The sequence below is a fragment of the Trachymyrmex septentrionalis genome, unplaced genomic scaffold (genome assembly GCF_001594115.1).
Source record: "Trachymyrmex septentrionalis isolate Tsep2-gDNA-1 unplaced genomic scaffold, Tsep1.0 scaffold148, whole genome shotgun sequence".
NCBI lineage: Eukaryota > Metazoa > Arthropoda > Insecta > Hymenoptera > Formicidae > Trachymyrmex > Trachymyrmex septentrionalis.
Genome location: NW_017304631.1, coordinates 966898 through 993242, shown reverse-complemented (window position 1 = coordinate 993242; position 26345 = coordinate 966898). Strand labels below are relative to the sequence as shown.

The window sequence follows — 26345 nt, the reverse complement described above, 5'->3', positions numbered from 1 at the left end:
ACATATGTCGTAGTAAAATGTTCTATAACTCAACATATCTGTTTTTAATGCGCGCTGTTAAACTTTGGCCATTTCGTTCATATACAGATATTACAAAGTGGCTAATCGCTTTGACTATGCACACATACACGTATTTTCTTTCTATATACATACATACGTACACACGTACACACATGAACGCACTTGCGCGCGCATACATAGAGGGTATACACGATCGATTCGCCCAATCTTTTCGTTTACTCTTACACATGCGTGTGTATGTGTTTACATACATGCCAGTTCATAGTGTGCAACACAATTTAGCGCATATGTATATTCCTGTGCATAATCGCATGTCTGTACATGTGCACCGAATATCGCGGTGTCGGACCATCAGGTCGGAAAATAAATTATATCGTTATGTCCTCATTTTTCTCTAAATGCACGTCCAAGCCTTACGTCATGGATACTTCATTTGAGCTAGTAAGAAGCTTAATGATCGGATTACTTAACTGTATGCTATGTAATGTGTACTGTACATCAAAAAGTGCAAGCATCGGTTTCCTTTTCCGTAATTTGACACGTAGATCTTCAATTGGAAATAAGCCTTACAGGATCTTCGAACCTTTATATTCTAATTTATCTTCAAATGTACAATTACTAAGACGGTTATTGTTTCTTCAGATCCTTAGGCTTTCCATTTTTCAAACTTTCAATCACAGGATCTTTCAATCTTCAAGTTTCAGTATCTATAGAGTCTTCGACCTCTAGATCGTGGAATCCTCGAGTCTTTAAATTCTCAGAATCTAGGATAAATCGCGTATTTTTGGATTTTCATATCCGCGGAGATTCTAGGATCTTCGTAACTAAATTACTCACGGATTATCAAATCTAAGATGATTTAGAATCCTCAAATCTTAGAATTTTAGTTTCCTAAAATTCTAAGCCACTAAATTCTCGACTTTTTCTAATTTATGAGATTATAGGAAAAACACAGGCTAGCTGTCTAAATTGCCGCTTACATGCAACTGTAGCTTCCGTAGACGACAAAATAGTTTTGCTTTATAATCCTTGAAGCACCTTGGATTTCTCATACAGAAGTGGAGCAGATGGGACTAAGGAAAGGTTTGCCTTGATGTTCTCTAGAAGAACTATCAGGCTCTAAAAGACACTTTCAAATGGTCTTCTTCGAGTTTTCGTTATTTGCGGCGAATAAATGTGCGTATTCCGTTCGGTTCGACAGCTGTGTCAGAACATCGTCTGCAAGAAATAAATAGACTTAAAGAAAAGATTTGTATCTCACAGTATATTAAGGCGACCGTTTTCTCACAGCAATTATATAGGTTTATAACTATGTTATTTTTAGTTGAACTTTTGTACCATTCATCTCTTTCTTTTTTTTCCACGTTAAAAAGAAAAAGAAAATAGATGAATGGTGCAAGAAATTCAATTAAAAAGGATAGCCCCTATTAAGACCTTTTTTTCTTACACTGCACGTTAGAAATAAATAATTTTTTTTTCGTACGCCACAAGTCAAATTCATAAAACAAGATCATAGAATGTTAGTTGATAACGTGCAATGAGTTGATAACAAAAAGAAAGAACCAATCGACGAATTGACCAATCAAAGAATGCTTCAAAGCGTTTGCAGCGTGAAATGGATCGTACCCAATAAATTGATAACGCGTTAACAAGAAAATTTACAAAAAAAAAACGCTCGTACTGAAACATTTTTTGCTCTAACATATTAATAAATACATATATAATTCTTTCTTTTGATATTCGACATGACTGCGATGAAGAAACAGAAGTCTTAATCGTAGGGAGGAAATAAATCTCGTGATCAAAAGTGTTTACCAAAGCTCACTGTGCAAGCATCCTCGTTACTTCTGGCGTGTTGAAAGATCCTGTCGGATTCCTCAGACTGCATACGTATCGATAACCTCAAGGCTTTCCTAAGTTCCGATTGGGTCAAACACGTTGCTGTTTTCGAGCCGCATATCTATAACATAATTCGATCGTGTAAAAATAAAAGTTTACATATATCATATACATATACATAATAGACTTTTTAAACAGTCTACACTTACGTCAAATGCAATCTCGACCTTGTCTCGTTCCGAAGACGCGTTTCCCGTCGCTAACACGATGAAGATATACTCTTCAAGATCGATCTTTCCTTTTCCGAACTATAAAATAATATACATATAAATTCTTTTTGTTAAATTAATTCATATACTTATATTACATACATTATTTAAATTTTATATTATATAAGAACCTTATCGTGAATGCGAAATAGTTGTTGAGTGGTTGGATCCTTGTCATCCAATCTAAGGATTTGCGCAAATTCTTGTAAATTTACGTCACCAAAATTATACGTCTTCTTCTGGACGAGTTCTTCTTCAGTTTTTGATGTCACTAAACTATAAAAAAATCAAAATTATGTAAATTGTAATTAATTGCTTATAATGTTTATACTAATGCGACACCAACCCCAATTTATACCGAAGTTTATGGCTCTTTACGATATTTGACGCATGCGGAAGATGTAACTGATGAGCCTTTCTAATAATCCGGCAATCATCGTACGTGTAATCCGAAACGGGAATTTTCAATGCCCTGTAAAATCGAAATTATAATCTTTCTAGAGATCTATATATTTTTAGGCATCCTAATTCGTTATACATGAAAAACTCACTCTGCCATAAGACGTCGTACATTGTTCGCATACAGTTTAGGATCTAGTTTCTCTGCCTCGCTTGGATTATATACAGGAAGAAATTCGATTTCGCAGCTGCTATTTAACTGTGTTAACGTCAACCATAGTAATTTCAATCTGCAACGGATGTAAAGCAACGGATGAAGCATATTACGACAAATAAATAATTAAAGAAAGAGAAAGATGACTCTCTATACTTACGCGCCAGGACCTTCCCACGTCCACGTTACCGTGTCCAATTTATTAGGATATCTGATGCACACTGGTTGCACCGGTACACCGGGATAAAAGGCGCCCGATTTGAACGTAATCAAGCATGACCGGTTTGTACAAGTCCCTTCGGGAAATATCATAACCTGTGGAGAATAGTCGGGTCAATTGCACCAGCAGACGCGAAGGTAGTGATTTGCGTCTTGATTGCAAGTTTGCGTGTATCTCGCATCCATGGAATCGAAAACATCATAAAAGATTACTACTTCCACGAACTTTATGAACAGTTCTTCGAACTTTACAAGTTCCGTATACGAATGACTCTTAATTGTAATGGTAGACGAATCTAAAGTAAAACAAAATGTCACACAAGCGCATAGATCCTATTTAAAATTTATCTTTTGAGCTGTATTAAATTAAAGAAAATATTCGGAATGTCTTTGAAATCAACTGCCGTAATATATACGCTAAATCAAGAGATCTTAAGAAATCATAATATATATCAGTAAACATCAAGCCAGATTAGAATATACAGAAGCGTGCGCGTTAATTCTATTTATAAATATTTCATGTATATATTTATGAAGTTTCTCTCTCTCTCTCTCTGATTTCTTATATGTTCTTTATATATGCTATAAACTCTACTAATAGTTTAATATATTCCGCTTACTTGTGGCCAATCCTCCTTGGAAGTAGTTCTTTCAATGATCTCCTTGATAGTATTCTGTCGGGAATTTGGATCTTCCCTCCACACGTAGACCGGCTGTGTATAGTTGATAAGTTCTACATACATTAAAAAATAATCAAAAGTATAATCGATTTTACAAATAACTGATAATTATAACTTGGATCTCGCTAGACTTTATTTGGATTTATTGATTGAGCCAATCTTTGACTTTGTTGCATAAGAACTTATTTTGAAGCAAGTAACACGTTTATAAAAGTCTTGTGACACTTCATGTCATGATCAATTGTTTAAAATCCGTCAGTCAATAATTATCTAAAACCGGAAACTCATTACAACATTCTTGCAAAAGACTGAGACCGATTATTTTGCAAGTTTGCATATGCAAAAGGATCATTGTTTCATTGAACTACAGTCAGAGTGTTAGCTAACTGAATTCTTACAAGTATATTATCTACTTCAAAATCATTCCTCATACAATGGTGAATGGGATTCAGTAATCAATATAAAATATAAAACATAATTCTATTACTTCAAATAAGATATCAATAATTAATTTTTTTGGTAAAAGATCGTTAATATTCGATCTCCAAAAAATAATGACAATTCTTGATCATTGTTTAATTAACATTGCTATCTGACAGTAAAACAATAACAATACATATATAATATATACTGTATGTATCACATTAGACATAACATAATTATCTTTTTGAGCGATTTTGAGACAATTGTTACGGTCAGTTAAATCAGTTCCGGGGTGTGTTTAATAAATCGCGAGGTATATCATTTTATTCTTGTTGATCACCGAATGTTAAATAAAGATAAAATGATACCTAAGTACACCCGAATGAAACAGTTTCTGAACAGTCCTATGTAAACAATGCCAATGATGTTATGACTTAAATTTTTATTTAAAACGATCTCACATATGGCACACATCTCGATGACCTCCAATAACTTCAGTATACCTTGACCTTGACATCATCATCATTTTACTTGGCTCAAGTCTAATCACGTACAAGTATTCAATGTCATAAAAAGTAATTTCTTGAATATTTCAAATAAAATAATAGAGTATTACATTAACATTAGAAATTCGTAGAAGATATAGAGAAAAAATTAAAAGAAACAGGAATGTATCACCTACTTCCTATAAACGGATTCAATCCCGATTCTCGCCTGACGATGATTGAAGGAAATCCGGTGACGTAAACGATGCCGCCGTCGATAAAGGTCGAGTGCGGCGCGAGGACCAGAATCGGAGCTTCCGTTCTGGAAGCCTGTTTCCCTCGGACTACGATTTTCATTCCGCCGGCCTGGTAAGTGAGTCGGCCCACGAAACATATCCATGGCACTAATTTTCTGCAGGTTTCAACCGACAAGGTACATGGAATCACTCCAATACTGGATACTGGATCTCCAAGTATTTAAATATTGTAATACCAGTGAAAACGTATCCACGACTTGACAGTATCACCGAAAAGAATATGCGATATCGCAAGAGCCAAGAGTATAACTCAAATCGTGCTACGAAAGAAGGAAACGTTTACGAGCGAGTATATCCAATAAACTTTCTACGCCATCGAGCGACGGAAAGAAAAAGGACAAAAAGACGGTGAAAGCATTCAATTAGTTAATCCAAGTTTCGATAATCGTGCGCTTCTCCAGAATTTAAATTTTACACACACACACACACACACACACACACACACACACACACACGCACGCACGCACGCACGCACGCACGCACGCACGCACGCACGCACGCACACGCACGCACACACGACATTCCTTCCTTTTTGTCTGATTAATATAATATGCGTATCGATCTTATTGTTAGTTTCTACAAGTTATGTAGCTTGACCTACAGCTTTTAGATAATATTATGCACAATGTAAATTTATAAATAGAGTCATGATTAGTAATGCAGAGTTAACAGATATAATGGTGTTATTAACAACCTGAATAAAAGCCGTGTTAACGATAATTGTTAAATTCATACATAATTAGTAGCTGAAAAATAAATCCCATCCACCATATATGCACATATATGAATGTTATGTACAATAAAACAAATGATTAGAATATTGCGGTTTTATAGTATCAAATGGAGATCTTCCGTTCCCAGAAGAAGAGAAGTTGTGAATCTAGTTTAAAATTTTCATTTAAGAATCATACTGCACTTTGACCTTAAAATCAGTTTTTCTCGCAGTTTCACAGTGACGTAATAAACTATAATTTACTTAAATTTAAAATTTTAGCCTTCATATTAAAAAAAAAGACATACAACATGACTTCTCTCTTATCAATTAGTTTAATTCACCAACAGATGACAATGCGACCTACTTCCAAAGAAAGGGAGACGACTACTTTCCCCTTTGGCAACGATGCTCGGCCCGCCAAGGTACACGACCGGAAGTGCATCGAAGAAGCTGGAATGCGGGGCAAGAGCCAGCACCGGTGCATCCTTAGTCTCCGCCTTCCGCCCCTTGACCTTCAGGTGATGAAATCCACCGCAGAGAAATAACGCCCGCATCATCCAGCAGATCACGACGCGCATGTCTCTGTTTTTAAGTGGTTTAATTTGCAATGCGCATGCACCATCGAATCCGATGCGATTCTTTATTTCTACTCTCATAAGGGGGTCTAAAATGATTAGCGGGATATAAGTGTTCCTTGAAAATTAGATTTAATTAAAAGTCTATCAAAAGAGATTTCAATAAATCGATTTGTATTTTTAGCTCATGGAAAGATCCTTAAATCTAGACACGTTTCAGGAATTCACAAAATATTTAAAAATATATATTACGCTTAGATCTCAGAAAACACCTCTAAAAATACGTTTACTCTATATGCAAATTAATTAACAATGTATAATTGATTTGTTTTAATTAAAATGAAAGCTAGTTCGACAGTGACACTAATAGTGACTAATCATATAACAAACTCAAACAAGTATTCGCCTCATGAATAATTTAACAACTTGCAATACCGCAATTTCAGTCAAAAATATTCTAGAAATATTTCTTCCCGCTCTCTGATTTCAGAAGCTTTCATTATGGTACAAGGTCGTCTTATAGACTTTTCTTGTTGCAAGACCTTGACAGTAACGCATGACTAAATTATGAAAAAAATATAAATACAAGCAACTTCATTATTAACTAATCACTTTGTTCGTAGGTATTTAATCGACATAGAGAATAATTTTTATTACATAATACACTTCGACAATTATAAATTTAAGATACTTGAAATTAATCGATACTTGAGTTATAAATTCAGAAAATGCAACGTGAATTATCCTTAAGGCGTTCAAGTCTCTGGTTAATTACAAGAAAATGAAGAAACGTTTTAATAACAAGTTTTAATAATAAAATTGCAGACAAGGACATCATAAGGCGAAAACCTTGTCTCATACGAAAGGATATGCATTTTTAATACGTATTCACTCCCTTTCTCTCTCTTTATCATCGACAGCTGAAGCCCACTAACTGCATTGCCTTGAGATACGACCTCTAAATCGTGTGTTTAATTCAGATCTACCGGGTTCACTATAGTATAATTATTATTGCTTGTATAATTAATTCACGGTACTTGTATAAGTATTAATATGTGATATATAAATATTATATAAATATTATATAAATATTAAATAAATATTTTTTAGACGTAATAAATTTTAGAAATACGAAAAATCTAGTTTTAGATTTGAGGATCTTTGAGTGCGATTAATACATTCAAAAATTTAAGGTCGATTTAATCTGTTAATAAAGCGAGATGATACCAGCACAGAGATTAAAAAGCAACCGCGAGAAGTATTGCTAATGTTAACATGAATAGCATGATATAGAGATAGGATTCGAAATTAGAAATGAAAGAATACGGAAGAGGATCGTTCTTTCTCGCCGCAATTATCCCACCGCTTAGTTTCCTTCAAACATACCGCCTCCATCCTTTGAGAGGAGCTCGCCGAAGATCCTCCTCGGACAATCCATGCAGTCCAAGGCAGGCCAATAACCACGCTAAGATCATCAAAGTCGTGATTGCAGCTAGCCTGACTGGCAAAAGGGCGATCGTTAAGAATATCGTCTGAAACATCAAAACATCACTGTGTCAATTTTCTTGAATCGATTAAGTTTCTATATTAACACTCAAAAAATATGCAATGTATTTAAACATTAATTACTCGCTTAAAATATTACAAAAGTTCATATATCTGCAAATCTATATGTTCATCACAAATATCAAATTTATTTAAAATGTATTCTAAGAGAATCCTAATAAAGTTTAATATAGAGTTTCAATTAAGATTATTAAATTAAAACAAATTCAATTTGTTTATTATATAAAGTCATTTTTTTAAATAAAATTTTTTAATAATTCTTTAAGAGAAAATATTATAACCGACTTTGATTTATTTAACATTATATATTCTGATTATTTATCACAAATGTAAAATAAAAAGTTTGATATTTTATTCATAAATGCGGAGATCTCTGTTTTGCTTAAGTCAATAAATGTTCAACATATTAAACGTATTTTAAATTTTAATAATAAAATATATTTTACGTATTTTAAATGTAAGTATTAACACTTCAAATATACGTTAAAGAAGTTCATTTTAGGCACTACACATTAAAAATTCGTTAAAGCAACTAAATGTCCTTGTTATCACAGGTTCATAAAAATGGGTCATACAGGTAAGTAAGTAATTGGCTCTCAGCCTAACTTATCGTCTGTCTCACGCGGTGTCAAGGTTGCGACATGTCCAACAAAAGGCTTCGGTATACCATCTTGTGAAAAGAGAAAGAAAGAATAAAGAGCAAAAAAAAGATAGGATGCGAGTTAAGTACCGTTCGTTACGTTTCGCTGTTCCGTTAGGCGCACATCAGCCTTTAGCTATATTTTGTCCCATCTCACTTTATCTTGTTGAAGAGAACTCTAGACTGATGTGCCGTATGTGTGATATACAAAAGTAAGTCGAGTGGCCTCTACTAAGAATGTATCTATCAAATTTATATGTTGTGAAATAAATATTATTTTTTATTCTGATCGAATGCGATTGCTATAATAATCTCTTATAAACAAAGAGAAAATTGGGTCAGTGATTAGAGAAAAAAAAAAACTGAATTCGCATATAGATATCAAAATAAGAAGCAAAATTTTTAATAAAGATTAAAAACATTCGATTCGAGTTACTCTGACTAATAACGCCATATAAACAGTAACGAAGAAAGCTTCTGCGCATCGTGTGCTAATTTTTGCGTAGAAAGTTGTCACAGATATAACTGTAAATTCTAAGGGCCATTGCGCTATCTCGTAGGTATTAGAAGATAATTACGCATTAATGTGTAACACTAGCTGCGTTCAGAAAAAGCAGCTCAATAAGCAACGTTTACTGGTACTATTTAAATTTAGAAGAATAATTTAATTTTTTTTATCCTGAAAATCTAAAAGTCTAATCTAATCAGAGCAAACTATTTTCGAGCTGCTTCTTCTGAATGTGACTATTTTGGCGATTATTTATCATTATCACGCAATATCAATGTGTACAACTTGTAATTATTCAAAACATTTGCTTGTTTATGTGAAATGTATAGAGTAAAAAGAGAGAGTAAACAGAGAGCGAAGGTGATATAAATAAAAGATGCAATAATACAATTTTATCGATTTTCTCAATTTCTCGAATGATATTTCAGTTTAAATCCCGTTAGAACGATGTTGCCGTTCTTCATTCACTTCATCACATCTATATAGAATGCAGGGCTTTCTACGCGTTCAAGACCTCACTGGTGTTTTAACAAGAGAAAGCATCGGTCCACGGAAGGAGCCGCTATTCGCATCGTGTTAACGGCTAGAAAAGCGTAGGCTGCAATTTTAATGGTTAGCAAAATATGTAGATAAAAAACCTCCGCGACCTCGTTTTCCGCAACAAAGCCTAAACTGGAGCATGAAGAAACGAGTTTAACGAGCACGAGAATCGTTTCCTGTTTCTTAATCGTAAATAATCCAGCTGATAAATGTGAGTTTAAATCTTTGGTCCTTTGAATTAAAGACATCTGTAAACAGATCGATATACGAATATGTAAAAACATGTGCGTTTTGTAATGTCCAAATTGACACGTTTCAACGTGCCAGAGTAAACAGGAAGATCTTGAAAAATCATGATACTCACGTTCGACAAGTAAACAAAAATATCACAGTATATTATGCCAAGCTTTCTTAAATTATTAAGCATCGAAGCATCTAAGTCGAGTGAACGTGCCGATCGCTCGTGATGACCTTGTTCATGGTTAACGCACGTGACTAACATTCGTATCGCGTTTCGTTGGAAACTCAACGGCGCGACAACGTGCCGAGGAAAGTGGGGCGGAAATTATGCATGCGAGGTGTACACGCCTGATGGACCACATGACAGAAAACGGCTGTAAATCCCTTTGTTCGAAAAAATGACAGAACGTCGAATGTAATAGATGCAAAATTGGCACGACCTGGCTGATTCCTGCTGCGCCGTGAAAGTCGCGCCGCGACCAACTTGAAGAAAAACCGGCCTGTGTGCCTCGCAATATCTCTCTTCGGCCACGAATGTTTTCTTTCGCGTTATATTACTCCTGCATTTTTATTTCGCCACAGTCTGAAATCGTAAAGTGATCTTATATAACGATAATAATTATTATGTATTGTTGTATTTCTTACGTTCAGATTATACGTGCCGTTTATATTTATTACAACTCGCCCTAGTAGCAATTTATTAACAATAGACTGGTTCAGCTTTAGAGATAACTAGACCAATACTGCGCCAATAAAGAATGCTTTCTATTCGGTGATACAAGTCGATATAAATTTTTCTATCTTTATTCCTCTCTGAATGTTACGATAGAATAATGATTTGATTTGTCACACTAATTGGAAAGCGCCCCTAAAGTGTGCTATTTTTGTCGATTTCTACCAATGTTTTAATCTCGATTCAACTTACTCTTCATCTTTTTCTGATTCTCAGAATTAAAGAAAAATATGAGAATCAGTTGAACAGAGATTAAAATTAGACTACATTGATAAATTTAAATCACTGGAGACAAATACAGGCATCTCATGGATTTTTCCAAAGAATTATTATTTCACAAGTTGCATCATGCGACTCGCATCATGTCCGACTTATTTTGTAAACGTTGTATTATCGTCGCCGTCTCTTATCGGCTCCATCAATCGCGTACGAACGCGAGCCTGCGAATTCCATGTAACCTGCGAAGCAATTTCAACACTCACGCGCACTTTCTCGGCACCGCGATCGAAGCACACCCATTTCTCGCCAATCTCGCCGGCGGCGGTGGCGGCATCCCTTAAAACGCGACTGCACGAGCATCGATCCCCCGGGGAAAGAAGTTCCGTTTTTCGATACTGACTAAATACTGACCTTGAGCTTCTCGTAGGTCGAGCCGAGCTCGAGTCGATGCACGAAGGGGTTGAGAATATCGGCGCTGAGGGAGGCGGCATCGATGTCGTCCGCCGCTGTTGGCCGCTCGTTCCTCGCGTTTCCGTTCATCGTGGAGAAACGGAAGATAAACCTCCGAGACTCCCGGAGATGGATGGATACGCACTAATGTCCCTCAACGGACTTTCCTCCTTGGATGAGAGAAGAAAAGTAGAGAGCGAGCAAGAGAGAAAGAGTAACACGATCGAATGTGATCGAATGACGAGAGGGATTTCGCGAAGCACTGCCGTACGTATCACGCAGTATCTACCCCTCCGCGTCCGAGAGGGTTAACGGTCAACGGTAGACTGCGCTACCCGGACACGCGCCACCTCGAGCGTTCGGGCTCGGCGCCTCCTCCCGCCGATTACGCGGCAGGCGGCAGGCGAGCGTAGCGTAGCGAGTGAGCGCCGCCGCCATCGGCGCCGTGCGATGCGGTCAACCCGGTTAGCGCTTACCCGATGATACTGCCAGATACTTCGCAAGGAATCAAGGATTCATGGCGGAGATCTCATACCTTGAAAAACGAACATGGCACCCGTCCACCTTTCACATTCGTTCCACGGAAAACGTCATCGAACGCGACGACGGGCTGGCCGGTCTGGATCCTCCTCGAACGTCTCGACAAACAATTTGAATTCCTCAGCTATCGCTCCATCTATTTTTCGTTTTCTAGGTTCTATCTTGAACGCCGTATGTTTATATTCATCTAGAGAATTTTCCGCGAGACGATTAATTTTATCCGTCGAATACGCGACAGTCTTAATTTTATTGTGAAACGTGTATACCTGCTTACGATTAAAATCGTTTGTTTTTCGGAAAAACTTCATGACTTTTTCTCCTTCACGAAGTGATGTTCCAATTTAGTTATATTGATTACTATTGCGCGACAGAGGGCGACTTCGATCAAATTCAAATTAATACAATCGATAGTCGCTCGTAGCAAAATTTTTATTGTCCATTTTTGCCAATGTAGATTAATCTGAAAAAAAAAAAAAAAATTAATTCAGACGAATCGCAAATTCGATTATATGCATATTCACTTTTATTAATGTAGATTAACTTTAATCTCGGTTTAACTTACTTTTTTTATTAATCTCGGATTTTATCAATTAATCTCTTTTTGAACTTATTCTTGATTTTTTTCTGATTCTTAATTAGAACTAAGACAAAATAAAAAAGTATAAGTTAAACCAAAATTTCACAATCAATCTACTCACTGGTAGAAATTGTTCACAAAAAAGAAATTAGAAATTGCGAAATTCATCGTTCCTGAATTAATCTTTCTTTTTTTTGTGTCAAATAACGAAAAGATAATATATCCTATCCCAGCAAATGAAAATGGATTAAAATGGATTGGAATTTTTTCGCAGAGTGTCGCGTTGTCACTTCTATGACTTCGATTCAAGTATCGATCTTACCTTTCCGCGGGAAAACATTCGATCTATTTGTTCTATCTCATGCAAGTACATATATACATACCGCTTATCGCGCTTCCATCATTACCGGTCGTTACTGATGAAGTACCGACAAGTACCGCGCGCGCTATGAAAATTGAAAATCCGTTATCGTGCACTTCTCGAGAATCACCAATCTGCTGACAATACTGACCAATCACGATCGCGACCATTATTTCGTGAGCAAGAAGGAGCAATCTGCGCGAGTCTCGGGTGATCGTTCAACTATTTTACGAAGGTAATTTTATCAATCAATAGTGTTAAGAAACTTACTCTTAATCGATGGTTACGCGAGGATGTTGATTAAAGTAAATTGGTAAGGGATCATAACCTCGATTAAACTCCCGATGAACTTACAGTGATTAGCAGGTCAAAACGATACTTGTAATCTTACTAATGTGAATACAATAGGTAACCTTTTGTCGTTTGTACACAGAAAGGAAGATTGGATTTGAAACAATGAATATGCAAGTGGAATTTTTGTAATAAACGATTCTGCCAGTTGAATTATATATGTATATACAATCGTTGATTACGTACGATTAACCGAGTTTCGAAAATCGTCCTAAGATTAATGTCATTTCTACTAATGTAAAGTAATAATTTCATCTCAGTTTAACTGGCATTTTATCTTTTTTCTCATTTTGAGGAACAGAATAAAGACCTAATTATTTTATTCTAGTTCTCGAAATTAGATAAAAATAGAAAGAAATATTAAACTGAGATGGAATTTAATTTACATTTTAGAAATAGCTGTAAAACACTTACCAGCGTCCAGACATCGAGTTAAAATAATTCTTGAATATTGACATTTTAATGTCCATCATCAAACGGGATCTTGTGCCTAATTTACTGCGCACTAATGTGTACTCGGTGTTAAACACATGACGGTCGCTGTCGTTTGACTATTAATATCCGTTTTTACCAATGTTAACTATAATCTTGGTTTAACGTTTTTTCTTATTTTACGAATTAGAAGAGGATAAAGAATAAATTAAACCAGATTAAAGTTAAGCTACATTGGCAGAAATGGACGAAAACGATTTTTCTCCCAATTTATTCCACGGCATCTCAGGAATTCGAGTCCAACATATAATCGCTATTTATTTATAAGCCATGTTCTGATACTATAAAGTGTCTTTCAACAAGCGACTCAATACAACACAATGCTCATCTCATCTTTGTTTAACATTGACATACAACAAGGATGTAATGATGCATTGTGTCACACTGTGCCATGTGTGTCTCTTGTTGGAAGGCATCCAGATACTACTGCTAGTACTGATGAAGTCCAATGTTGGGAAAGTTATTTCACAAGTTACCTATAAGTTACTTTTTGTTACAGAAATTGAGTACAATAAATTCTAATATTTTATTTTTTTTATTAAATTTTATTCATTTGTTCCAATTTTGTATTATTTTTGTACTTAATTTCTCTGTAATAAATAAACATAAGGTAAACTAAAAGGCAATTTGTAAAGTAACTTTTTCAATCCTGTAAAATTTTATAGATACATATTTCATGTTGAGCCTACGATGCATTTTTTTCCTGCTGGATTTGCTTGTATTTTAGTAAATTACTAGAAATTGCAAACAATCTAGCAGGAAAAAATGCATCATGTGCCGTAGACTTTATATATACTATAGATTTTCATGATAGTAGATATCCGAATACGGCTTTATTAAAAAGAAGATTTTTCTTCTAATTTATCCTACAGTATCCCAAGAATTTGTACGATGATGAGAGGAAGGATAAGAGGAACGGGACGGCCGATAGAGAACTCTCGTGTGAAATTGCCGCTTGTTGGAACTATGCCTTCTGACGATTTTCTGTGCGTTTACGTCAGGAACACTTTATTTTACATATTTACACCGATTTCTCTCTCTTTCTCGAGATTGCATCTTTGGTCTACCCTTTCTCTCGAGCGCTCTATCTTTCTCTCACGCATACATACACACATGCACGCTTCTGATACGCATTTCCTTCTTCGAAACGGGTACGAATGAAAATCATCTGATAAATTAGAAAAGAACATCGTTGACTACCTGTTAAATGCGTCTGGCTAACCAAACGGTTCTCCGGAAACGGAATAGCAGCTTGTTGCTCTCGGTCAAATCACCCTTTAACCAGTAATCCCAAGCTCGCTCTTATTCATCACGTATTCTCTTTCTTTTTTATTTTCTTTAGTGTATTCTATCGCATATTATGCGCCGAAAACTATAGGTAAAGGACAAATTTTGTCCTTAAAAGGTCCTTAATTTAATATTGCGTTAACTTCAGCGATCCGTTGCGAGTATCACTCTCGAGATACAATACAATTTATCCTATGATATATCGTGAAATTTATCAGCAATTTCATTGCAGGTATCTGTTTTTGGCGCAAAAGAACCGCGTCCGGTTCACCGGTTAAAGGGTCGTGATAAAAACTTCGTTCTCGACTACGATAATTGAGATCATAAAAATAACGAAGCTTAGATTACATTTATGCCCTGCTCTATGCGACGTGTGAGTATACGGTAACGTAAACGGATGCTTGGATCCTTGGATCTTCAATCGTCGCCTTAATGTACGAATTTAAAAATTGTCAAATATAACAACGCGCTAGGAATATCTTCCTGTGTGTGTTTCAGGATTAAAAGGATTACTTAAAAGACTGAGAAGATCTAAAGACTGCACGGATTAAAATGTTCAATTGATTTGAGGATTGTTAAGTACGAGATCGTGGGAAAATTGAGAATTTTCAAAAAGGTGAGCACTTATGGAACGAAGAAGATTGATAATAAAAATATTTCTTAAAATAATTTCGTAAAAGTTTGAACGGTCTGGGGAATCGAAGAACTTAGGGCGAAGAATCCAAGGATATAAGCATTCAATCTTTAGATCATTGGATCTTTGAATCCTTATATCCTAATATATATGTATCACGTATGTACGTACGTATGCCGTATATGTTTGTTGTATGTGTGTTTGTGTATGTATGTATGTAGATAGGTACGTGTATTAGAATATCCCTTACTTGCTTATGTTCGATTATTGCAATCTTATTTATAAATATTTTCTGTTTACGTTACCAAAATTCGAAATATTATCATTGTCTCTCATCGATCTAATTTTTTCGTTGCCGATTTCGATAGCGACAGTTTAATTTGCCGATGCAAATTCTCGCTGCGCCAGAATTTTCTACAAGTAAGAAATACGCTAGTACGTGTATGTACGCAAACACGTGTGTGTAAACGTATGCATGTTTAATATGCATGTATACATTTCTGGAAGTGGAACGTTCGTATTATTGAGGTATATCTACGTTCAAGCGTTCGGATATTGTCGGTTCCTCGAGAAGCTAGAAAATACGCTCCATAGCCGGAGCCAATTGCCATTTCTGAATTTTTCTGAACTTTTATGCTTAACGCATGTACATTCAGATCGCATCACTCTTCGAGAAAATCAATACCCTTCGAGCAAATATTTTCCGCCCTCTTTTACTTTGGTGTATTCTCGAAGAATCATGCTTTCTGCAATCGTTGTTCCGAGATATGCGAGTCCGATAAATGAAATGAACAGTCCTGAACGTCCCTGAAGTGAAGCAAAAATCAAACGAGTTGTGAACATGGAAAACAAATTATTGCAACAATTAAGAAATCAATCGAAAGAAATATATTTTTTAATGTTCCTCATTTTGTTGTTGGATATATTTCATGACATGTCAATTCATTTGCGTTGAATCGTTTATGTCATTAATTTTTATTGTTTATGTCATTAATCTCTTTTGTCTTTAAGTTATAATATTTTTGCATCACACATCACTTCAGTGACATAACAGACAGAGAAATCTGATGATGAGACAAACGTGAAAAGAATGTTCAACGAGCATAAAGCGATATTTCAATAGCGATATAGGTCGTCGCAGAATTTTTGAGAACGGATTGTTAGGAAGTCAACTCGTGATTAAACTCGTTAACTTAGATTATTATGAAATCCTTGAGCCTTTAAATCCTTGGATTCTTGGACCCCTGAATTTTGAGATCCTTGGACTCTTAGATCTACATATTTAGAGTCGCAAGCCTCGTACTCGAGCCGAGATTTCTTTAACCGCATTTAATCCATCCACCGGAGTATACTGTGTGCCCCCCAAAAAAGGGATCAGTATTTTTATCTCGAAAGTAAGAGTTCTTTTCAACACGTCCTTTCGTAATCCAAATTCTAAATATAGTGCGAACTGTGTTTAAACATTAAAAATTAAAGGGTTTAAGAATTATATATTCCTAAGTTTTCTTAGATTTGCGATTCATTTTCTTGAATTAGTAAACCGGGAACTATTTTCGACTGAAAAGTGAAACTAAGCAGATGCGAATTTTCATAAAGTTGAACCTAGTTGATCCCTTCTGACTGACATCTCCTATCGAGACACCCGGTACAACTTGGCGAAAACGGCCGAGAACGAGTCGCGGCAGTCGCTGGTCCTTCACACGATGATCCGTATCCGAAGTCATATAGTCCAGACCTGCACTTTCTCCGCAACGACGCACCAGCTGGCATGGTCATAATACGATGAAATGATATGCAGGTTCTCGACGTACTTGTTGATCAGCTGATCCAGTTCGCCTTCCCGAAAGACGTGATAATATTGATGATAGGTAATGGAACCGCCGCCGCGATCGGAGGGTAACGATTCCTGGGACGAGGCGTTACTTAGAGTGTTAGTGCTCGCGGTGACTAGACAGCCCTCTCGTTTTTTCGTCTCGCTCGACATCTCGTCCAACGAATGGCCGCGTTCTTGCAATCTTCGTCGTTCCACCGAGCATCGACGGGTGTTCTCCACATTTGGATTTGATACCAATGACACCGTGCTGCCGGTAAACAGTCTCGCTGTCGATTCCGTTTGGCTGCCGTCGCTCAGGCTCATCCCTGTATTCTCTATCAGAGAATCACCTATGTCGTTCGAGTCCATCGATAACCTACTGTGAGAGGAACGCCATTTCCCGACCGCCTTCCCGTCCTCTTCGAACTCCTCTTCGCCCGTTTTCGACACCATCACAAAATCCAACGTGTCGTCCGAGTTGCTGCGCAACAACGACGAGGTGTTGGCGGAACGATAATGCTCCTGATTAACGTTGGATTTAAGTCTTGCTCCGGATTGAAGATTGAGCGTGCTTTCACCATTGAAAAACGATTTTTTTGTATCACTCATAAGATTACTATTGGATTCGAGGTTGGATCTGGATATAAGATCGACTTCGATATTTAATTTCTCTTCAGATTCATGATTGACTCTAAACGTTTCGTCGCATTTGGATATGAATGTAGTTTTGGGTTCGGCTTCGAACTCGACTTCGTACTTGGAGTTGCATGGAAATTTACGGTCAAATTCGGATTCGAAAATGGCATCGTTGCAGAGAGATCTAGAGGATTTGGGTGTCAGTTTAGATTGGACCACATTAGCGAACTTGTTGTATCCACCTCCGTCGTACACTTCGTTTACAATCCACGAAGTCTCCTTAGGTACTTGATTGCATTCGTCCCAACAGGCCGTAGTATCCGATTCCGTATTCAAATTATTTTTCGCGACATCCGATGACGACGATGACGACGTAGTTCTCGACGTCTGGCAGACCTCGAGAAAATCGAACGACGAGTTCTGGCAGTACCGACTAATATCTCGTATAATATCGCTGCTTGATTCGTCAGCGTAATCGCCCAAATCTTCTGAAGTGGATTTATAATCCTCCTTCAAATACGCTCGCGTTCGCACACTCGATTGCGACCAAATACTGTCGTTATTTCGCCGTTGTACAACTTGTGAGAATTGTTCTACTTGGGCATTGTGTTGAATTGCCTTTTCCACAGCGTCTTCCAGTGAACTCGCCACGTTGGCAGCGGCCTTCAAAAGCTTCATAGACTGCGAGGAGATGGATTTTTCGTTTTTCAAAAAAATACGCGACGTGGAACAGATTGTGTCAGTCTCCAAATTATCTTGTGAAATGTCGCGCATTATCTCGGTCTCTGCAAGAAACGTATCATCGAGATCCGCGGCCGAGTCGTCGTGCGGGGGATCCAGAGGTGTATTCGAATCCTCGAATGATCCTGTTGTTATCATACTCAACGACTCATTGTCACGTATACTACTTTCCGTTTCCCTCGTCCTCTTCGATATATCATCTCCATTTGATTTGGAAAGACTCTCATCTGTCTGTACGTTGTTTTTCTTTTCTTCAGCCTCCTTTCTCGCGATGTACCGCTCATCCGATGTGACGCTGATCACTGAGCCGACTGACTCCGGCGACGAGACGCCACTGGAATCACTATCCAAGTCATCAGTTTCCGGATTGAACAACTCTAGAGATAACAGACGTGGTAAGATTCTCGTGACTGTCTCTAGACGACCCGAAGCCGCCGTAGAGGCACGTCTCACTAATGGAAACGACGGTCTGGCGCGTGTCGCAAAGCCCGGCTTCGCTATCAGTAGCTCCTTGATCTGATTCAGTCTGGCCTTTCGACTGTCGTCTTCGCTCACAACTGGCTCGCGACTGATTACTTTAGTGACATCGTTAAAGGCATGTATCAAAGATGTAGTGTCCGACTCTTCCTCCGGTTCCGATATAAGACTGAGTCCTCCTGACGCCGGTGCCTGTAAAGTATTATCGAACGTTTCCTTGGCTACACTAGATTTCATCGCATCGCCAAGATTCGTATTCGTATTTGCATTTGTATTCGTATTCGTATTCGTATTCGTATTCGTATTCGTAACAATCGATTGCTGTTTCAGCAATGGTGATACGCTGATCATTTTGAATCTAGATGATTGACCACCGTCCAGTGGCTGCTTGACACGCGGCGACGGTGGTGCCGACGTCGTGCTGAGCTGTAATGCCGCCGGTCGCGGTGCAGAAGGAACCTCATTGACCGAGGACGACGCCGGCGGTGCCGTGACGTCCTGCTTCGGCACGTAAATCACAGATGCGAAGCTGTCTTCAGAATCTACGCTGGTGTCGCTCTGCAAACTGCTGTCCTTGGACGAGTCCGAGCCGTCTTCGCGTGAGAGACGACGTTCGACACCCTCGATGCTACGTTTCACCATTGTTACCGGTTGTACTTTATTGTCCGTTGTCTTCGGCTTCGATGCTTCCGCCGTCGCGGCGGACGCCGATTCGTTCTCACAGGATTTCCATCCTTGCAGCATACGAACGAAACCATTCTTGATAGACATGCTGGAGACCTTCTCGATGTTCGTTGTAGAACGCTTGAGTTTACTAGTGAGTCCGTTCTTTAACAGTTGGAAGCGCCGACTGGCGCTCACCGGGCTGATCGAATCTTTGAGCGCCTCGAATGTCCGCCACTTGCAGATGAGCTCCTCGTTCAGCGACGCTTGTTTCATGATGTTTCGTCGCACTCGTTCCTTCTCCTCCAGCCGTTCCGCCGACATCAATTCTTCGTTCATCGAGCTCTGCTTTAACGGTATATTACGCTTGCGTAACGACTGGCAGGAGAAGTCCGGGAGGTCCTTTATCAGGTTTTCAATGGCAGTGTCTTCAGGATTCTCTAAACCAATCTCCTCTACGTATGACTTCTGCTTCACCAGCCGCGGCTTTGAGCCGCTCGACGATGACGAAACCGATCGCTCATCCAAGATCAACTCGGACGTCGAAGAGAAACCCGGGATGCTGGACCGTGAACGCACCAAATCGAGTCTCTCAATTTCTAAGATATCACCTAAACTTTTGGATTTGATGCTTAGCGTGTCCGTGGAATGCTTGTTCGTCATCGTTAGCGTATGTGTGGTCTCTACGCGGCGTAGCTCGATTGGCAGCTCGTCCACATCGGTTGTGTCCTCGGGATCATAATGCCGCCTGCTCTTGGTACTGCTCTGCCAACTTCCAGAAAACCATGTACGACCGTCACCTCCGCGTCTGCTCCTCGCTAATTTCTGAACATAATCATACAATCTTGCTAATGTCATGAATAATAATAATAGGGTAATTAAATAACATGTCTTAAATACAGTTTCAAAATAACGATTAAATAGAAAAAATTTAATAGACGTTCAACTAAACGATCTTTGTGATAACTAATATTGTGAAACGAGATAACAATAATAGGGAACATCTCTAAATATTATCAAAAATTTTCAGTGTGCCTTTTCAGATGCTCAAGTTTTAAAATATCGTATTTGAAGATAATCATTCTCTTTGTCTCCCTTTTTTATTCACTCACTTATCTAGTTACCTGTAACGCTCGCCGGAAACAACTATAACAGGTCTCATTCGGGCTAGAGAGGCTACTGGTGGATGGTGACAAGCTGAATATCGGATCGATCCAATAACTCTTGCTTTTACATTTTCGTTGGCTATTTCTGGAACAAGAAACCATGACAGCTATGACCTACATACGATATGATATTTACAGAAAATACAGAAATTATGCTATGATAGAACCAAATATGTCATGATCGATCTCAACATTGCATCAATGAGATAATTCATCAAAAACCTCACATCACTCACCTCTTGGAGGATGACTGATTTTTCTGCGCAGCATCATCATCTCGCTTCTCGTTACTGTCTGATACACCCGAATGCTTCGTTCCCTCTGACGCTGTACTCATGCAATGCGATTTGGGCCATGGTATTAAAACATCTTGCGATTCAAACTGCCAATATACATAACAACGATATAATCCAGACATTTGAGATATCGATATTATTAAAAGATGAAATTAAGAGAGATCAATTAAAAAATTAATTAAGAGAGGAGAGATATTTATTTACTTTTCTATGCTTTTGTTCCATAGCCCAGACGGATATAACGAGTCGACCCCCAATTCTAAGGACTCGCGCCAACTCTTTCAACGCATGTACCCTTCTCTCCGTGGTAGCGAAATGATGCACCACGGCGATCGACAGCACTGCATCGAAGCTTTCTTCTCGGAATGGTAGAGCCAAATTATCGCAGATTAGAACCTTACCGTACACAAATAAGTTTCCGTGAGTAAAATATTTCACAGTAAATTATTCGCATGCATTAATTCGAAATTAGTAGTAATAGTCATTTCTACAAAGTGCAGAAAAATATAGAATAATATATAGAATATAGAATTGATAAAATACAGAATTAATTTAAAAATAAGAACCTCTACTTGATATATAATTGATATAAACACGCACCTCGTTTTCCTTCTCGCGCGCGATGTCCGTGAAACGCTTGCATCTGTCCACCCCTATTTTGAAGACACTGTGATTTACGCTGAGATATTTTCCGTTGCCGCAACCTAGATGATGTAGATATAATGATGTTACACGGATAAAGAGATAATATAATGTTGTAAAATTAAAGCATGCGGAACATAAACTCTATTAATTATGTAACTCACTATGAATACTTGGTTAGAATTATGTATTGATAAATGCTTGTAATAAACAATCAATGAAAGCTGTTTGAAAAGAAAAAAAGAAATGTCTTATGTAAAATACACTTTTGACTGACCAATGTCACAGACGAGGGCACCCGGTTCGAGTTCTTGAAGAAACTGATATACTCGTGGCCAGTGTTTACTTTGCGTAGTCTTCTCGGCGCATTGCTCGTATACTTCGTGGACGTAGGCTTGCTCTAAGGCCACCGAGCGAGCTGCATGCTCTCCGTCGCTCTCAGACATCCCTCTCGCTAAAGTGATTTATCCACGTCCACATGTGCGCTTACGATGCTGCACAGAAATATTTGTCTCTCTAAATCGAACAATCGAAAAGTAAGTCAGATCCCAAGATTGAAGGCACTCAAAGATAAAGAAAAACATTTAACTGGATGGCAGAAATCTGACAGAATACCAAGGTATTTACGCTAAAGATTTATTCTTCAACTACAAACTGCGGATCAAAAGGTCAACAAGTTATATTTTGTTGATTTTTAGGACTGCATCCTGCTGCAGCAGAATTGCCAGAATAGCGCGTGGGACTTTTGCGTTGCCTTACGCACGTTTGCCTTGACGCAGTAATACGTGAACAAGCACGTCGCGCCTTTGCTCATAGACCTATCTCGCAGGGCGGCAAGCATCCGCAATAGAATAGCTCTTGCAGCAATCTGAGTAGCAGCTTGTCGGCTCTCAACTTCTCTGCATTGTCCGTTTTCTTGGTGCGATCCGAGCGATACCGCAAACGTGGTACCGTATACGCTCGACACCATCGCAAAAAACCGCCAGTGTCCTCCGTGCGGATGAATGTCACGATCGCCCAGAGCGTGCAGAGATTCCGGGATTTCTTTCTGGTGTGCAGATAGAGCTGGCAGACATCCAGGTACATCATAAGATCGACGACGCTCCTTTCCATGGAGAATATGTTTGAAAATTAGAACGACACGTAGTCTTCGTGAGGCGAATTCAATGACTAAGAACACTGGAACACCGATCTGCGGGCGTTTCAAAGAGAGCTCGGAAGTCAAAAGTCGCGACCGAAGACAGACGACCGAACCGATCCTTTAAATAGATCCTTTGGCAAGCGTTACCGAGCGGAAAATCCGCCTGGTGCAAGGGCTGCTCTCCACACGCGCCACCGCCACCCCCGCATTGTGTTCTGTGGCAAACGCCGTCGGAGGCAGGTGGACCGACTTCAAAGAGCAGCGCACCCTCCCCCGCCTCTACTCTCCATTCTCCTGCGACTCCCTCTTTTGCACGTCGCGGTTCCCTTCGTCTCTGCTCTGTCGCGTGCAAGCGAGCGACGGAAGGGCCGGGTAACATGTGTGCGTCGAAGTTCGCAAGCTTCCGATACGCGGCTGCGCGGTGAATTTATTCGATATCCCCCTTTCGTATAACTGGGTTAGTCTCTCTCTCTCTCGATGCACTAGTTTAACTAATTTAAGGATGCCACCAGATGCCTCGTGTGCGACGACTAATGTCAACCGTCGTCACTCAACGCAAACGAACGGTCGAGCGAACGGATGGATGGATGGACGAGCGGACGTATACGTCGACGTAATATCGACGTGCGCGCTGTTGCTCACTTTCGAAGAATACGGCGGTGCAGTGATGATGCACGAGATGCAATTATTAACTCGTAAAGAATTCTATGGGAGCTCATTCCCAAGAGAGACCCGGAAGCATCAGCTTCCTCGAGGTCTTTGATTTTCGAGCCGGCACCAACGTTAGAACGTCTCTGTTTGCACTTTTGGACTTCGGAGAACATAAAATCCTTCAAACAGAGAAGTTACGTGTAAAATATAATGTGTCTATATTGCTTCTCATTTTTCATTCAATTTCAACGATTAAAGTATTGTTAGGCTATTATGCGCCGGTGTCCGAGAAAAGAGAAAAAGAGAGAGGAGGGGGAGGGAGAGAGAGGGAGAGAGAGAGAGAGAGAGAGAGAGAGAGAGAGAGAGAGAGACACGTCCACATGCTACTAATGACAACGACTTATAAATAGAATGTGAAATGCATCCCACGCGACTGCTTACGTCACGAAACGTCGCCTGTCCGTTCAAGGACTAAGGGCCGATCGAGCGTGGATTGCACACACACAGATTTATTTAATTAAATTTTCCATTGCTTAAAACTAAAAGAAAAAAAAAACAAGAACCATTTCGACGCCATCAGTCTCCTTTTTTTCAAATTACAGATTTTTGCTGCCTGGATGTTTAATTTGAGTATCTATCAGTCGATTTGAGCGATCTATCAGTCGACGTACATTTAATATCACGAACATCGAGATTCCCGCAACGTGAGATTGCACACGACATTCGCCACCCCCTGACGAAACGGAGAACCACTGTGCCACCACCGTTAGACTATACGCTACGTAACGGCTGGATCGTAAATGTGTTGGTCTCGACGGCGTGGGTGGTACGTAGAGCAACGGCAATGTGCCAACCGTGAGAGAGGCAGCCATGAATGAAAGTGCCGCGTATCGATTTATCTGCGCCGCCCTACATACGAAATATGATAAATAGAGAGTGCCTCTACCGATTTGTACAGTGACACTTGGAATCACCACGTCATCTATGCGCATTCATCTCCTTTTAGTTTCAATTCCAGTTATGTGCTAATTGAGCGTGTGAGGCGCAGCATCGTTATCTCACGTATCTACGTGTATAATGAGATTAGATCAGAGTTATTTCAATGAGAACACAATGGCGAGGGAGAGTAAAGAAGACATTATGTTTCGTAATGTCAGATAAACCAGCGGCAGAATTAATTGTGAGAGCAAGGTAATTACATGAAAATTCGTCAAAAATGCGTGTTGCGTGCAAATATATAATACAACAAATTATATAATAAAAATTATATAATTATATAATTCACGCATTTAAACTACGTCATTCTGTGTAACAAATTTTAAACAAATCTATCTGGAGTTTAATCACATGTAATAATTGGAGCTAATAATTGAATGAAGATTGTTGTCGAATCTTCGAGTGTTTCATGTCATTTTTCATAATTTTATGTCAAAATTTTACGTCAACCATCGTTTGTTTCAGAAATTCTATGAGATTCGCTAAGATAAGAAAAATAATTGGAATTTCGCGATTGTGTGTAATCGATGCGAACAACCGTGGACTAGCAACTCCGTCTGTAATACAGCACCAAACGCGTCATCGTTCAAAACGATTCGATGTGGCGCCATTATTCATTCATGCGAGTTGCCTCTACGTCAATGACTGAGAATCATTTCGAGTTACCTTGCCGATTTGAAGATCGCTAACATACAAATCAAACGAATGATCTCGAACACTTAAGGAATCGAAAAAAGTTCGGAGGACTCAAATGGAAATGAGTCAGAATCCATCGCGATTGGAGCAACCAACGTCAAGCGCAAGTTATCGACCATTTACCACTTTATGCTTAATACTGATAAGACCGCATCAATCTTATCGCGTAGAATGATCGCGAATTCTCGTGAATAGGCAAAATCAATTTCTTCGCGAGAAACTGCCTACGCAAATTCGTTCGGGCCGGTAACGGCCGCCATATCGCTGATCACGCGAGACCATCACTTGGCGGGCACATCGACGGTGAGGACGTGGATTAACACTAGGCGTGTCTAAACGATTCTACAGTCAAAGATGATATTTCTTCAAAGACTCACCTGGGTCATGAGAGAGGCGGAATCTTCATGCTCGCGGTGAGATACGCTGCTGTGGCGGCGAGAGGGTGCAGCAGCGCGGTGGCAGCGTCAGCGGAGGGGTCGGCGGCGGGGTTGGGGTCGGCGGCGGCAGCGGTGGCAGCGTCGGCTGGTACTGGTGCTGATGCTGGTGCTGCTCGCGCGAAATCGGCGTCGCGCGAATGTTCGCGTCTCATCGCGCCGACGAACGGATATTCCTCTCACATCCCTTCGCGTCGTTGAATTTCACCGTTTTTTTTTCTTCTCTTTCTTCCTCTTCTTTTTAATTCTCTCGCACGTTCGCGCTCGCTTGATTTTCACACAGGGTATTCGCGCGATGGAAGGGTGTGTTACGCGCGCACCATGGACGCGCGTTTCGCGAAGAATCGAGCCGACCGACCGACCCTCCGACAATGGCTGCGGTTCCGCTGGGGGTTGAAGGGAGCACGCGCGAGGCAACGCGACGCGACGCGACGCGACGCGGGCGTCGCTGTGACGCATTACCAGCGTAAGAGGGAGGAAAGGGCGGAAGAGAGAGTGGGTGTAATGAGATACGTTTCTCCTGCCAACTGCGGGTGGATGGGTGAGCGTAGGTAGATGCGCGAGAAACGTGTGGCTTGCGGTATCTATAGCGAACTTATAATAGAGAACGTCTCCGCGATTGCACATTTGTAGTATCCTTGCTCCTCTCTCTCTCTCTCTCTCTCTCGTGACGCGTTACAGACGTCAAAGGGAGTTGGA

General features: G+C 39.3%; 2 protein-coding genes across 5 annotated transcripts; both read right to left on the bottom strand.

Moving 5' to 3' along the window:
• LOC108745750 (lysophosphatidylcholine acyltransferase) lies at positions 1 to 11391 on the bottom strand. Of its 2 annotated transcripts, none has more exons than XM_018482080.1 (11): positions 11014 to 11391; positions 7543 to 7688; positions 4747 to 4961; positions 3582 to 3694; positions 2903 to 3057; positions 2681 to 2818; positions 2476 to 2601; positions 2261 to 2405; positions 2070 to 2168; positions 1837 to 1981; positions 1 to 1239 (listed from the first exon to the last, which is right to left on the bottom strand). In XM_018482080.1, the coding sequence occupies exons 1-11, from the start codon at positions 11140 to 11142 to the stop codon at positions 1154 to 1156; spliced, it is 1497 nt and encodes a 498-aa protein (XP_018337582.1). In that variant the 5' UTR covers positions 11143 to 11391; the 3' UTR covers positions 1 to 1153. The 2 variants fall into 2 exon arrangements, with proteins under 2 accessions (XP_018337582.1, XP_018337581.1); XM_018482079.1 differs by lacking the exon at positions 4747 to 4961 and adding an exon at positions 5946 to 6163 and having other exon boundaries at positions 3 to 1239.
• On the bottom strand, positions 10863 to 26345 carry LOC108745748 (serine-rich adhesin for platelets). 3 transcript variants are annotated; one of them, XR_001939116.1, is made up of 8 exons: positions 25590 to 26345; positions 22006 to 22222; positions 21687 to 21790; positions 21291 to 21482; positions 21027 to 21172; positions 20749 to 20875; positions 14761 to 20449; positions 10863 to 10874 (listed from the first exon to the last, which is right to left on the bottom strand). XR_001939116.1 is itself a non-coding variant. In XM_018482077.1 (7 exons), exons 2-7 carry the CDS (start codon positions 22172 to 22174, stop codon positions 17015 to 17017), a joined length of 4173 nt encoding a protein of 1390 aa, XP_018337579.1. In that variant the 5' UTR covers positions 22175 to 22244; positions 25590 to 26345; the 3' UTR covers positions 14329 to 17014. The 3 variants fall into 3 exon arrangements, 2 of the variants coding, with proteins under 2 accessions (XP_018337579.1, XP_018337578.1); XM_018482077.1 differs by lacking the exon at positions 10863 to 10874 and having other exon boundaries at positions 14329 to 20449; positions 22006 to 22244; XM_018482076.1 differs by lacking the exon at positions 10863 to 10874 and having other exon boundaries at positions 14329 to 20449.